The sequence below is a fragment of the Xenopus laevis genome, chromosome 1S, assembly GCF_017654675.1.
Source record: "Xenopus laevis strain J_2021 chromosome 1S, Xenopus_laevis_v10.1, whole genome shotgun sequence".
Taxonomy (NCBI): Eukaryota; Metazoa; Chordata; class Amphibia; order Anura; family Pipidae; genus Xenopus; species Xenopus laevis.
In genome coordinates this window covers 161,371,807-161,386,546 of record NC_054372.1, presented here as the reverse complement: position 1 = coordinate 161,386,546, position 14,740 = coordinate 161,371,807, and the positions used below count along the sequence as shown (strand labels likewise).

Below are 14,740 nucleotides of genomic sequence, written 5' to 3'. Positions count from 1 at the left end.
GTTCAGTTGTTATCTATTTGGCCTATCTGGTTCCATGTGATCAGTATAAGCCATTAGGCTGCCTATAAACACCCCTGCCCTGCACTGAATCACTGCCCAGTATAGGTTCTGTTTACTGGTTCCTGGGTGTTATTATTATTATTGATATCTGTGTTTGACTGTCTGCCTGATCTGACTCTGTTTTGCTACCTGTCCTGACCCTGGTCTGTGACCTCGACTACGCTTCTGTTCCTAATTTGGTAGTGTATTGTCTAATCCTTGTTATTGACCCGGCCCGTCCCTTGACAACACTTCTTGTACTCCGTTCCTACCACGTGCGGTTCCTTTGCTCACCCAGAACTCTCCCCCTGGTCCCTCACACTAAGACCTGGTGGCATCTGAGTAGCTGAGAGCTCCCCTGAGCCCAAATGCGGCTGCTACAGGCAGAAGACTGAGCCCCGACCGGGACCTTGGAGTTTGTTCTCGGTTTGGGATACCAATCGTTACAGCTGCATCTGATGTATTTTTACCAAGCTCAATTGCATACAAATTGCCAAACTGAATGCAATTGTGCACACATTGCCATCTTTTCTGGTGTTCAGCATGTGAGTGGGGTGACTGACATAGGCACTAGGGGAAGCCTGGTCAGGAGGTGGAGGTACAGAAGCTCCAGGGTACACCTGCGTCATAAGGTGCAGAAGCACTAAATTCGGAAAGGTGTATCGTCTTTCTTTAGTGCATTGAGAAATTAAAAATAACGACAACATTTTTAAAATGAATAGAGCTTGCATATTTAATGAACAAATTCTAAAATAGTTAAAATACAATGGGTACTTATAGTGCTTCATTAAAGCTCACATTGTTACAAAAGCTTGCCTTTTTATCAATACACAAATGCAACCATACATAAATGACACAACTGCTTAATACTGATTAACTGCTCTATTATATACAGCACAGCTCATAAGTTCTAATCATACAGTATAACACTTGGAAAGGAAAAATAAAAGCTACATAGGCAAAGCATGCAGTCGCATTTAACAGTCAAAGCTACAACAGCCCTGTCTGCACTGCAAAGGAAGATCTAAAGACAAGATTCTATTAAAAAGTAATCATAAAAAAATAAGATGGGCTTCCAGATTGTGTCAAACACAACAGCATTCTGAGTAGTTTACTTAATAGTTTTGTCACTGAGAGCAAGAACAAAAGTGTCAAATATTTTTATACCTAATGAGAAAATTTTCATATTTTCAGGACTAAAAATAAAAAATAGCGAAATTATTAGCTTCCTCACTCCATAAAACAAACAAAAATAAATCCTGACGTGGGCCACAGGACATTCAGAAACCTGACCCTGTGCTTTAAACGTCCCTTCTAAAAAAAATAAACCAACACAAAACAGGATAGACATTTCTACGAGTTATTGCTACTTCTCTCTAATGAAGGAATTGGAAATATATTTAATATTACGTAAATTTTTTAGTTTTGTGATTGCTCCCGCTACAACAGTTGCTTGTTGGTGAGTCTACCCAGTACAGAAACAAAAGAAAGAGAGAGAGAGAAATTAAGAGAGAGCTTCTCTCACTTACTCTGTTAGCAGTTATTTACCCTAAAAAAGACTGAATTTAAAAAAAGCCACACTGAAACCGAAGTCAGTCCCGCCTACAGAACAACAATCAGGAAAAATACCAACACCTTCTTAGAACAAGAAAAAAAAAACTAAAATAAAACTAACTCCCATCAGAGCTACCTTGCCAAGGAGCATGTTTAAAAGTCCAAAATAGCACCATTCATCAGTGTTTCATACCCTGTGGCAGCTTCTCTGTCACTTACCACAAGGAAACAATGTGTTTCAAACAACTATTTCTATACAAAAGTTTACATGAATTAAAATATAGAGATATACAGACAATGGATGAAATTAATCTAACAGGTATACTACATCTAAGTGAACAGAATACATAATAAGAGGGGGACTCTCAGCCTCTGCAAGGTTACTGTCATTTTGAAGAAGAAATTGTAGCTGTAGTTATGGAGAGCCAGATAGATTTTTGAGTTGTTTGACTAGAGGAAGACATTGCTGTGGTAGAAACAGGCCACAAGGCCCACCTGTACTGTGTGTAAACATGGATTCACAGTGAGGATTATTTTCTATACCTAGGCTGTAAAAAATGAATTATGGTACATTTTGACCGGTTGTAAATTCTCTTAAGCAAGGCTCAGAGTCCCGTAGATTTTTACACTTTATGATACACACAAGAACAATCCCCAATATAGGACATTATGACCTTATCGACAACTATAAACCAAACACACTACACATGGAAGAAGTATGATTTTAAAAAAAAAAAAAAGCGAAAAAAAAAGCAAGAGGTAATTTAAGTGAAATGACATCCACATCCATTTTCCGGAGTCAGGAATGCATCGGCCTCACTGTTCTCCTTGTGGATGACCTTTCTAGACAGTTGAAGGTGTCCCTATAAGCAAAAGATAAAAATAAATGTAATATTGGTTTTGTTGGTTATACAACCTGATTGGAAACAAACACTATTTGGCAGTAAACATGTAACTAGCTAGGCATCTCTCGTCCCAGTAAAATAAAAAAATGAAACTGCAGATATGCTCAGGGTCAATTACAAAGTGGAAGGCAGGCTGCAAAGTGCACAAAGTTGGGACAATAAACCATGAATGTAATACATCCATAAAACTGTGCATAGTGGTGTCACAAGCTATAACTGCTATTAGCCATGTCACTTGGGCTGAATAATATCTACAAGATGCCAAAAGCCATAAATAACGTACATTTTAACATGCTGCTTAGTAATGTCATTTATTATAGTAGCACTAAGAGAAGTCAATTGGTATTTTTTTATATATATATATATATATATATATATATATAAATATATATATATAAATATATATACAAAATATATATATAATACACAAAAGCCATGAAAATCTTGTAAATGATATCCTTATAAACTGTGAATTCTGATGTCATCAGTTATAAATGGTGAGTTCTGATATCATTTCATATGACTCACTGAAACTTGTGTATTATAGTAAATAAAGTACCCCCAGTTGCAAAATATGAGGATATTAGAAGTTACCTCGGTGTTCCATGACCTGTATAAAAACACTCAGCCTTTGGCCTCGTGTTTTTATATGGTCATGAAACTCCTCGGTAACTTATAATATCCTTATATTTTACAAGAGGGGGTACTTTATTTACTATATAGTCCATGTTGATACTCTTTATACAAGCCATTAAAATGCCTGGGTGCAGATTTGTCAAGTAATCTCCATCCCTGGTTAAAAAAAAGTTAAAAGGTTGAATTTGATGGACGTGTGTTTTTTTTCAACCTAATTTACTATGTTACATATGATCTTATGTGTGTGTGAAAAAATGTTCCAGTAAATGAAATGACTGACCATTTCACTGGCATTGCCAACTAGCATTATAATAAATTTCCCAATAAAACACTGATTGCTCTTTTTTACTGGGAAGAGATGGTTCCGCTCTGTAAAAACATAATCGGTCTTTTCAGACTTAACAATGAATTTTATGCTCCAACATGAAAAATGTCAGAAAATTGTATGCCATTTGAATCAGAGAGTGCATTTAGATGGGTGTTAGTGCTGAGCCCTGCTGTGAGCTGCACTAAGTACTAATATTCATAGAAAACTGCCCAATGCAGTTGAACACATTCTGAACACTTAACACATAGATCTGCATGCATAAATGTGCCAATTTGTTAAATCAGACTGCTGGGAATTGTTATTGGTTCATCAATAAATCTGCCTCTAAATTTCCAGTCTCTAGATATAAAAAATACAGAGCCATATTAGTAGGTCTTTAACAGTAGATGTAGGCCCATGTTTTCACAACAGTGGCAGACAAATGTCTTTCAGCATTTTACATATTTGATAAAGAGTAACTGGCATCCAAATTAGCCATAAGGAACCCAGTTATGTGTATTTCAATTAAGAAGCTTTTGATCAACAGAACTGTTTTTTTGACAGAAAGTCGACCATTTCAACAGAACTCTTTGAGCTGGGCATGTTTGCAGGATGTAGGAGGTAGCAGCAAGATTTCCAACTCACACAGACTGCAATCTGGGAAACATTCCCAAAGCATTGTGGTGGCAGTTCCTTTCAGCTGTGAAAACATTTAGGCAGTTGAAATGCTGCCACATGTTTGAATGCAATTTTTCAATAAATTAACAGCCTATTTTAAGGACTCATATTAATACACTGTGGGGCAGATTTATCAAAATGTGAAATTACAGCTCATGGCAAAAAAACTCACCCACTTTATCCCCGACTCTGACTTTCACCCGTTGATAAATACAATAAAAATCCCATATAAATTAATAGGAAGCACGTGCAGTGAGCTCTAATCTAACCTAAGACCCACTTTACCAATAGCCATATCTTTAAGGGGAAGTAAATTTGTAATAAGGAATGAGGAAGTATTCTCCATTGATGTTATTCTTACATCAAAGGCACATTCAGGACCAAAATGTGGCTCTGGCCCACTAGGGAAACCTAAAGCAGTAGCTGAGATGAATAATTATTTGGGGGCCGATTCACCAAGGGTCGAGTATCGAGGGTTAATTAACCCTCGATTTTCGACTGGGAATTAAAATCCTTCGACTTCGATATTCGAAGTCGAAGGATTTTAGCGCAAATAGTTTGATCGAACGATCAAAGGATTATTCCTTCGATCGAACGATTAAATCCTTCGAATCTAACAATTTAATCCTTCGAATCGTTCGATTCAAAGGATTTAAATCGAGCGATTGAAGTAATATCCTTCGATCAAAAAAACTTAGGAAAGCCTACGGGGACCTTCCCCATAGGCTAACATTGAGTTCGGTAGCTTTTAGATGGCGAACTAGGGGGTTGAAGTTTTTTCTTAAAGAGACAGTACTTCGACTATCAAATGGTCGAATGGACGAATAGTCGAACGAGTTTTTAGTTCAAATCATTCGATTCGAAGTCGTAGTCGAAGGTCGAAGTAGCCCAAAAAACACTTCGAAATTCAAAGTTTTTTTACTTCGAATCCTTCACTCGAACTTAGTGAATTGGCCCCTTGTTCTCCAAGATATTCAGGGGATCTCAGTCTGAGGGGCATTTGAAAAAAGATCTGAGCGTTCACTTATTTATTTCTATATAAAACCTGGAGCTTAGAACATAATTCTAGGCAACTTTGCAGTATACATTCATTAAACATTTTCTATGGTTTTTAAGTTATGTGTATTTGCATTGCTATTGAAAGCAGTGTTTGTCTGTCCCTTTCTATTCTCTATTTTGATAAATGACTTCCCTAGAAAAAAAAGCAAATCTGACTAAACAAAATCTTTGGGGTATATTTACCAAAGAGTGAAGTTAGAGATCTCCACAGTCCGCAGAGTGAAATACCGCCTCTCTCCATTCATTTCTATGGGATTTTTACGTATTTATCAAAGTTTGATATTGAAAGTTGACCATTTCATAAATATGCCTTTAAAAATCTCATAGAAGTGAATGGAGAGAGGTGGTATTTTACTCTGCGGACTGTGGAGATCTCTAACTTCATTCTTTGATAAATATACCCCAAAGAATGTGTTTAGCCAGATGTGCTTTTTTTTCTAGGGAAGTAATTTATCATTCTTTTTGTGAAAATATATCTCTGAATGTATTTGTGAATTTCAGGTTTCCTCTATACATTTGTAAAATAACACAAACTGTCAAAAGATATTGTACCTAGACATAAACAAAAAGATACAGGAAGATCCAAGTAATTCATGTTTTAGATGCACCTCACATTAACAGAACCTACCATATCAGTTTTAACAAAAGTAAAACTGACTTTTACAGGCTAGTAGTATAGATAAGTAGTATGCCTTTTACTCATTACTTCTATGAATGTAGGGACTTTAGGCTTCTACCTGTGAATGCAGCATTGCTAGATGGTACTGTAACTGCCTTGGAAGGAACTTTCTGTAACACAATCATCAATAATGGCATATTTGCCTTATGTCTTACTTCCAAATGTGCTATGGCCAATTATCTCAAATTGAATATATATCTAAATATAAACTACAGTATGTGTAGTAAACTGTGACCAGTAGTACTGGTCTCATGTACAAGTCAAATACAAGTACAGTAAAGTAGAGCATGCAACAGACAATGTAAAATTGTAAAAGAGCACCCCTTTAAGACTTATGTTTTTGCTTAGAACTACATAAAACAACACATACTGCTAATGGAAAAACAAGCCTTCTAGTCTTAGTCACTCTTGACTTGCTTATTTACCAGATTATCTGCCAAAATATCTGCCTGCCAAGATGAGTCATCCCACATCCAGACTCTTGAGAACAAAAGTTATGTACAGTATACAAACTTCAGTTTTACACCCTGCTATCTGCGAGCACAAGGAACACAATTATTAATCATTTTTTAGTGACCAAAGGGAGCTGAAGTCTAACTAAGTCTAAGAAAAGCTTTGAATACATGTACTGTATATGTCAATTAAATAGAGAATAAAATAAAAAGGCTTATATTGATCTATTCTTCATATGAGAGGCACTAAAACTTATAGCTGGGCATGAAATGCCTACATACAAACAGGCATCTTCTTGAACCAAGCTGAAAGAACTGGCATGTTTATTAAGCCCTTTTTGGCTTTTTTCAGATGTTCCAATTCAACGGAATAGATTCTTAATAGAATAAGAAGTCAAATTCAATTTGATCCTGGTGGAATGACAGCTCAGTGGCACCACTGAATTATACTACCCTAAAAAAAACACAATGTCAATGGGGGACTTACTGAATCAGTATAAACCAGGGGCTGATTATGAAATACTGCACTGGAGAATCCTGCCTGATTTCCACAAGTATGAGCTGAGTAGAGAGTTGCTATGTGTGAATTATATCTATGCATCAAAGAAACACAATTACAAAGTGCTAGCCAGTGAATTAATAAAGGTGTGTCGTTTATGCTAGACCAATACCATCATTTAGTACTAACCTAGACCTGGCATAACACATTAAAGTAAATACAGAATTTTCTATCTGAAAATAATTTTTGGTGTGAAATACTGTGTACAATATGCAGCACTCAACACCATGGTTTTACATGGCTCTTTGTAAACCTTCTTCTCAGCTACATGCATTATGCATCTTTTTAACATGCTGTACTGTGGTGTGTTTGTGTATTTCAAGATTCGTATGGTGCAAGGCAAACAAAAAAATCAATTCAGAAAATCCAGTCAGGAACTACATTCATAGTGAAGCCATTCAGTGAATTGAAATTAGGCTTGCTGCCTGTGTTCCTCTTAAGACGTCTGGGAAAACAAGCTCTTATACACCTTGGTCAGTGTTTCAGGAATGTTTAAAGAGTGTTACTGATATTGCAACATGCACTATGGATCAAAAGCAAGTTGGATTGTTTTTAAACGTGCCAGGAGCCTGTTAAAAGCTACAATGCACACACATACTGTGCAAAACTGATGAGGAACGATTAATCTACGTCTTGGGGCCATAGCTTATACTTTAACCTTTCAGATTAACACAGTGGAAGACATATAAAGTTTGGGGAGGTATTTCCAGTATAATGTGCTAGTGTACTTTGAACTCTTCATGTCCCTATTTCTTTCCTGGGAAACAATTTAAAGTGTGTTGTTACAGAGACTATGAAAAAACATGTGACAAAATGTGTATTCTCTGTGGTCAAATATATATATTACATATAGATATATATAAAATTACCTCAGGGGACCTCCAATCTGTCAGTATGGCTCCATGTGGGTCCCAAGTGCTGCTGCTTGTATAATATGGCCAGTTAGCCTACAAATAAAACACGCAGAAGAAATGATGGGTCAGTGCTAGGATTGTTATTTCTCCTTGGTACAGCATTCAGGTAACATTTTAAACAAAATGTTGAATGTAAAGTAGTTGCCTTCTACTATGCAGGACTTTAAAGGGACAGCAGCAAGACTGTATTGAGTTCTGAATTTTATGGCACAACAGTCTCCCCTACTTGCATTCCAGGTCTGGTTTAACTTTGTTCGTTGCCTAGGGCAGTGATCCCCAACCAGTAGCTCATGAGCAACATGTTGCTCTCCACCCCCTTGGATGTTACTCTCAAGGTCCTCAAAGCAGGTGATTATTTTTGAATTCCAAGCTTGAAAGCAAGTTTTAATTGAATAAAAGCTAAGTATAGTGCCAAGCAAAGCCTCCTGTAGGCTGCCAGTCCACATAGGACATATTTGAATGTGGCTCACAGTTAAAAAAGGTTGGGGTCCCCTGGCCTAGGGTATAGTGTCTGTCCAATGTGGCTCCCATGGCTTGAGGTTGCTAGTTACTAAATGGGATGGGCACCAGATGAGTTGGACCCTGAATGGAAGTGCTAGGTAACAAAGTAGGCCATACCTTTACTCATGTTCAGGGGAAAAAAAAGAGAGTAGTCCTGAGAGCTGAACCATCCTAACCCCACAATGCTGTGCCTTTGGCTTTAGCTTGCATTTAAGAAAATATAGTTTTATTTGTATCTACAGTCACAATGAATTAGCTGCACATTTTGTACTTTACTGTTCACTGGTTATGCACATAAACAAGCATGTTGGCAAATACAGATGAAATTAGTGGCAACGTCAGGTGTGTACAATTGTGCATTAATAATATTAGCACATCTTAAAATCCAACCCATTCTAATTTTAAATGTATTTTGTTTTAATAATCTTGGGCTCAGGTCAATTAGGCAGAGCATCCTTTGGGCCTATAGGAAGGGCAGTAGCTTGCTGATTAGTCAGAGTGAAAAGTTAGCAGCCAATATCTGCCCATGTTAGGGCAACTTCAGTTAAAGGAAAACTATACCCCCAAAATGAATACTTAAGCAACAGATAGTTTATATCAAATTGAATGACATATTAAAGAATCTTACCAAACTGGAATATATATTTACATAAATATTGCCCTTTTACATCTCTTGCCTTGAACCACCATTTCGTGACTCTATCTGTGCTGCCTCAGAGATCACCTGACCAGAAATACTACAACACTAACTGTAACAGGAAGAAGTGAGGAAGCAAAAGGCAGAACTCTGTCTGTTAATTGGCTCATGTGACCTTACATGTGGTTTGTATGTGTACACAGTGAATCTTACGATCTCACGGGGCGGCCCTTATTTTTTTAAAATGGCAATTTTCTATTTATGATTACCCAATGGCACATACTACTAAAAAAGTATATTATTATGATAATGGTTCATTTACATGAAGCAGGGTTTTACACATGAGCTGTTTTACTCAGTATTTTTTAATAGAGACCTACATTGTTTGGGGGGTATAGTTTTCCTTTAACTATTCAGTTTATTCTATAATTATAGCACCATAGAATGCCCCGTTTTTGTCTCTTGCCTATGGCCAGGTCTTTTTATTTTGTCTACCTGTATCCATAGGTATTTACCTGGCAGTGCAGCTGTGGAGGTGCATTTAAATGCACTCATGCAGCAAAGTAGCTGATGAATCTGTGACATATTAATTACACTTTCATTCATTTTCTATACATTTTAAATACATGCTCTTTGTACCAGAACCGCCTCAGTTACACTTTGGGCAGTGGCATGCTATGAGCGTTTTGTTAATAAAAATCTTTCAGCTCAGCAGAAAAGCTCAGAATTTACCTCCATTCATTCCTATAATAAAATTGTTACCATTCATCTTGATTGTGTCTCCAAGATGTTTAAATATGTGTGTGTATACTGTATATATATATATGTATATATATGTGTATATATATATATATATATATATATATATATATATATATATATATATATATATGTGTATATATATATATATATATATATATATATATATATATATATATATATATATTCATGCACACAATTATATGGTACTCTAGGTACATTTTAAATTATTTTAATCGTAAAAACTACAATACATTCCCCCTATGATGTGAGTGAACTTTGGCATGAGAACATTGTTTCTCTGATAATCAACATTTATAACTGTTAAATGTACATAAGTGGTGCTTTATGTGCAAAAAGTTGTTTCTGTCTGAAAATGCCAGAAAAACAGATGACTACCCTTCTAGTAGCAAATCAGCACAACTGTGCCTGCAAATACAAAAAACAGGGTATCCTACCTTATTCCCTTTATTAACATGCTAGGGGTCAGCTTTTAACCAGGTTTGAAAAATAAAGAAGATGGACAGAATTTTAAACCTGCATTTAACCTGCATTCCCATTTTTATCTATCTTTGCCAGAAAGATACAGTGGAACATGTAAGAAAGACCAAATGTAAACAAGGTAAAGAAAACCTGCCCTTCCTGGAAACTCTGCTTCATTAAAGCAAGATAAGCCCCTTTCTCTGCTCATATGTATGTATATAGACTTAGTGTAGCTGGCTATTTACAGTAAACTGTATTCTCAAGTAATATATGCAAGTGATTCTGCTTCTTTACAGGAATATTTCATTATTTTTATTGTTTAGCTCCACTTTATAACAAGGATTAAAGCAGCAAACAAAAAGAGAGGAAACTGCTTTAGGCCGACATCTGTCTAGACATAGATATGTTCCTTAAGAGCCACAGAATTTCAGATTTTATATGCTTTTAATACATATGACTGCTGTGTTACATCTAACAGACAAAGGTCCAATGCAGCTTCATTCTGAGTCTGCCAAGTTTCACGTCACTTACCTTTCAGGTTAGACCGGTGATGCCTGTTTCCTGTTAACTTTATGAGCTCTGGGGTCCTTTCCAAATGTTAAGACCCCAAACCATGTGCTTGAACCTATGAAGTCTGAGAAATTCCAAACTAATCATTTTACTCTATTTACAAGACTCCTACCACCTATTCAATAACAGTGCTGTCCTATTGTTAGCATATAGGGGGGTAATTATTTACTATAGCAAGGGTTCAGAAGCCAGACTAAAAAATGATTGTCATACAAACTAAACAAAGGATTCCTTGGGCCAAATAAATCTCTTGAAGTCGCATATGACTTGTAGTCTCCAGTTGCACAGCTGTTTAACAGAAAAGTGTTATACTCTATATTGATGCTAATCATTGTGTATTCATAAGCTACTGTGTATGTGATCTGTGACAGTTGGGAGGGTGCAGGATAGATTTCAGATGTTAGTTGAAGTTGCAGTGAAATTGTATGGCTCTTTTTATGTAAAGCATGAAGGTTTTATATTGCGAGATGCTCAGTGGGAGTGGGGCAGGTCTCAGCCAGTCAGGTGAATGTACTCAGACACATCATCTTTCTATATCATAACACTAAACCCCACTGCTTTTAGAATTCTTCCCATCTTGTCTTGTACCAGAAAACCATTTCCAATGTCAAAAATCATAAATGCCTGTGTACTGGACATGAAAGAAAAAGAATATATGGTTTGACAGAGATGCTGTGTATTTCTATTGATTCTAGACTATGGAAAAACAAACTGATTTTTATTTTGTTTTCCTCTACTTATTTGCATTGACCATGAATGTGACAATGTTTCTAGTGCACTGAAAAATTCAGCCATTGTCCCTGAAGGAACCTTGGATGCGTTCCAACCGGCTTCTGAGATGGGCGGAGCTAGACAGCGTTCAGTAGATAGAAAGCTGGCTGCATTGAAGGCACCAGAGCTGCCATTCTGCCCACCTCTGTAACGGAATCGCCAAGCTGATCACAATAAAACAATGCATTATTATTTTTCTTACCATCGCCGAGCAGCCTTGGGACTGCATTTTGGCCATTTGCACAAGGAGAACAATCTGAAAAAATGAAGAAACTGAATTACATAATCATAAAATGAGGATCATACTGAGAAAGCATTAATTAGTGCACGTTCAGTGTCTTTCTATGCAAAGTATGACACATAGCAGCAGTCTGTGCTGAGATTATTTCCTTACTGTTTAGTATATATCCTTTATATCAAAGCCAATAGGTACATTACAGATAAGGCAACTTTGCATTGCTCATGATTCATGTAATTAGCGATCTATATCTGCAGCTGGAATTAAAACTCTGTAGTCAGCCCCAAGTAATTCCCAATTAATCAGACTGCATACCCGGTCCATTTCAGTATTGTCAGACATACCTGTTATAGGCAGCTCAGTATAACAAAAGAAATATTTCCTGCACAGTTCTTATAATGCAGACTCTCTAAGCACAGTATTGTTCGAAATTGCAGCCTACCTTACATAACCTTTCTAGAAAGTCAGTGCCAGACAAAGCAATGCCATTCTTGGTGACAGGCTTCCCCTTTGTTATTTATACTCTCTGTCCCCCGTTCTTGCCACAGAAATCCCTCGATTGATATTGCATGCCTTATTTTCTAATCTGATATCTGTAAACACTGCTTTTCTGTTATAATCAGATATCTATATTTAAAAATGAATGACTCGAGGGAGATCAATGTGCACAGCAGCCCCCCTGTCAACAAATGATGTACAGAGCCAATCTATTGGGAACATGTCACCTTGCAGCCTACCAGACAAATTTGGCATTGCACAAGGATCAATGATCATGGGTGAGTAAGGCACCCTCCTAATCGTATAAAAAAAACAATTGTATGGAATATTCTGGCTCCTGCTGTGCCCTGGGATCAATACATGAGTTATTTTCATGAGAATTTTATTTTTTCATCCAGCACCCACAAATCCATCCATTAATAGACAAAATAAATAGAAGAAAGCTCTTGCACATAACACAAGCAAACACTCATTGTGCATATTAGATATATGTCACCTGCCTGCAGTAAAGATCCAGTGCCGTCTGCTGCCCATCAGCTGTTACCCAGATACAACTGCCAAGACTCTGGCTTCCAGTGAAGTGCACAGAAATCAGCTGGGACACATATACTTACCAGTAGGCAGTAGCCAGCAAAAAACTGACCTATGAAGTGCAGCAATGAGACCAAGCCATCTGCTGGCTGAAAGTGGTATATAAGTGTGTTACTGAGGCTCATTGCCAGACAAGGGCCACTTACAGTGCAGCAAAACTGTGGGGGATTTGCAGTAACAGCTGGAGGGCTGCATATGTTGTAAAAATGAAAGGATTGTTTGACATCATGATATGTGCCTGTTATGCTTCCCCCTGTGATGAGGCTGGGGGTGCCAATCAAATGCCCTCTTTGCCCTATCCCAGCAGCAACACACTGAGAGCAGCAGAGCGGATGATGTCATGCAGTTGTGCAACTAGTAGCGCGGTGTTCCTCCGCCGAGTCCCGGCTCAGGGGCAAGAAAGTGTTCGAGCGGTTTGATACTTACAGGCAGCCGCCCCTGCTCGCTGCTTCTTTCCTCTCTCCTCACTTCTACATAGTTAGCAAAGAGCTGCCTTTAAGGAGGGGCATTTTTGTGTGCAGGAGTCTCTCTTGTGGGAGAGTAGCGCTCGGTACTTGTGCTGACAAGCGCAGCCCCCGAAAGAAAGTGTGAGAGCGCCTCTCCTCCAGCCGAGGCAGGGCTTTGCCTGTGATGTAGCAGCTGAATTAATGAGCTAATGTGGAATGCCTCCCCTGGCCGCTTTCCCGGGCCCTCCGCTCGTGCTGCAGCACAGACACACTGCTTAGTCTGCAATAATCTGCAACTCAAAGTCCCCCCAGTGTCTGGCAGACACCGCATTCCGGCCAATAGGAGCGAGGACCGCCGCCTGTAGCCCCGCCCTCTCAAGGGCACAGCTCCTCCTCTTTGCTGCTGGTAAGGGGGGATTTAAATCGTGCATAGCTCAGTCCTCGCATGATCCCTGCTGCTCCCACTCTGCAGGCAGGAGCCGGCCCCCATCAGGCTGCGGTGGAAAGGATTGGCCCCCACGAGCATCAGTAAAATGCCGGAGGCAGCTCAGCTCCGCCCTCCTCTTAAACTGTCAAGAGATTGGTTGGGATCCCAGTCATGAACCCTGGCCAGGCTGCTGCACACAAATGGCTGGCTGCCAGGGGAGAGGGGGAGCCGCATACTGTAATGAGAAACCCGCAGCAGAGGTCGTTTAAGGCAACGAGGACAGAGACGTGCGGCTGGACTGCCTCCTTCCCTTTTTTGTGCATGTCTGTGGCGGTTCCTTTCTTACACCCGCTTCCATTAGCTGTGGCTGCACGTCCAACCTGCAGGCGGCTCTTCAACTACTGCCCCCAGCCCCAGTCTATGGGGGACGCTGGGAGCTGTAGTACAACTATAGGTAGCATATCTTTACTTTAGTCGCCATTTTCGGGGTTCTCCGCCGATCCCCTCCAATATGGATCCTGCTGGATCATTTACTGCCTGAAAATGGATCTTTCTGCCTCACAATCAGTTGTCCTACATGTAAATGTTATCTGCCTATGAGTAATGCAGCCAGGGGATTATATGATGCAGCAGGGACATATATACAGTTCAACATGTGCAGGCTGGGAGATGGCTAATTGTAGCTGGAGAGATGAGCTATAGCTGGTTATAAATAGCAACATGAGGTCATGCAGGGACAATATACATTATTAGACATTATATAATTAACATATTCTGCAGTGTTTCTTACAGAGAGGATCATACATCATTCCCTTCAGTCCTTGCCCCCAGTGGAAGGGCAAACTAAGGTATAAATAATAAAATGCAGGGACATATACAGATGGTTATAGATATTCATAGGAGGTGACGCAGGGATATATATAGATGATTACAGGTATTCATAGGAGGCAATGCATAGAATCATGTAGATGATTAGAGATATTCATAGGGGGCAATGCATATAATTATATGGATGACTATAGATACTCATAGGAGGC

At 38.6% G+C, this 14,740-nt stretch overlaps 1 protein-coding gene across 3 annotated transcripts; it reads right to left on the bottom strand.

Moving 5' to 3' along the window:
- Window positions 1-745: 745 nt before the first annotated feature.
- LOC108707216 lies at window positions 746-14,124 on the bottom strand. Of its 3 annotated transcripts, XR_005965089.1 has the most exons (5): window positions 13,257-14,124; window positions 11,706-11,759; window positions 10,694-10,796; window positions 7,738-7,815; window positions 746-2,456 (listed from the first exon to the last, which is right to left on the bottom strand). XR_005965089.1 is itself a non-coding variant. In XM_041580440.1 (4 exons), the coding sequence occupies exons 1-4, from the start codon at window positions 12,953-12,955 to the stop codon at window positions 2,358-2,360; spliced, it is 333 nt and encodes a 110-aa protein (XP_041436374.1). In that variant the 5' UTR covers window positions 12,956-13,250; the 3' UTR covers window positions 746-2,357. The 3 variants fall into 3 exon arrangements, 1 of the variants encoding a protein (XP_041436374.1); XR_001934245.2 differs by lacking the exon at window positions 10,694-10,796 and having other exon boundaries at window positions 13,257-13,749; XM_041580440.1 differs by lacking the exons at window positions 10,694-10,796; window positions 13,257-14,124 and adding an exon at window positions 12,854-13,250.
- Window positions 14,125-14,740: the final 616 nt, after the last annotated feature.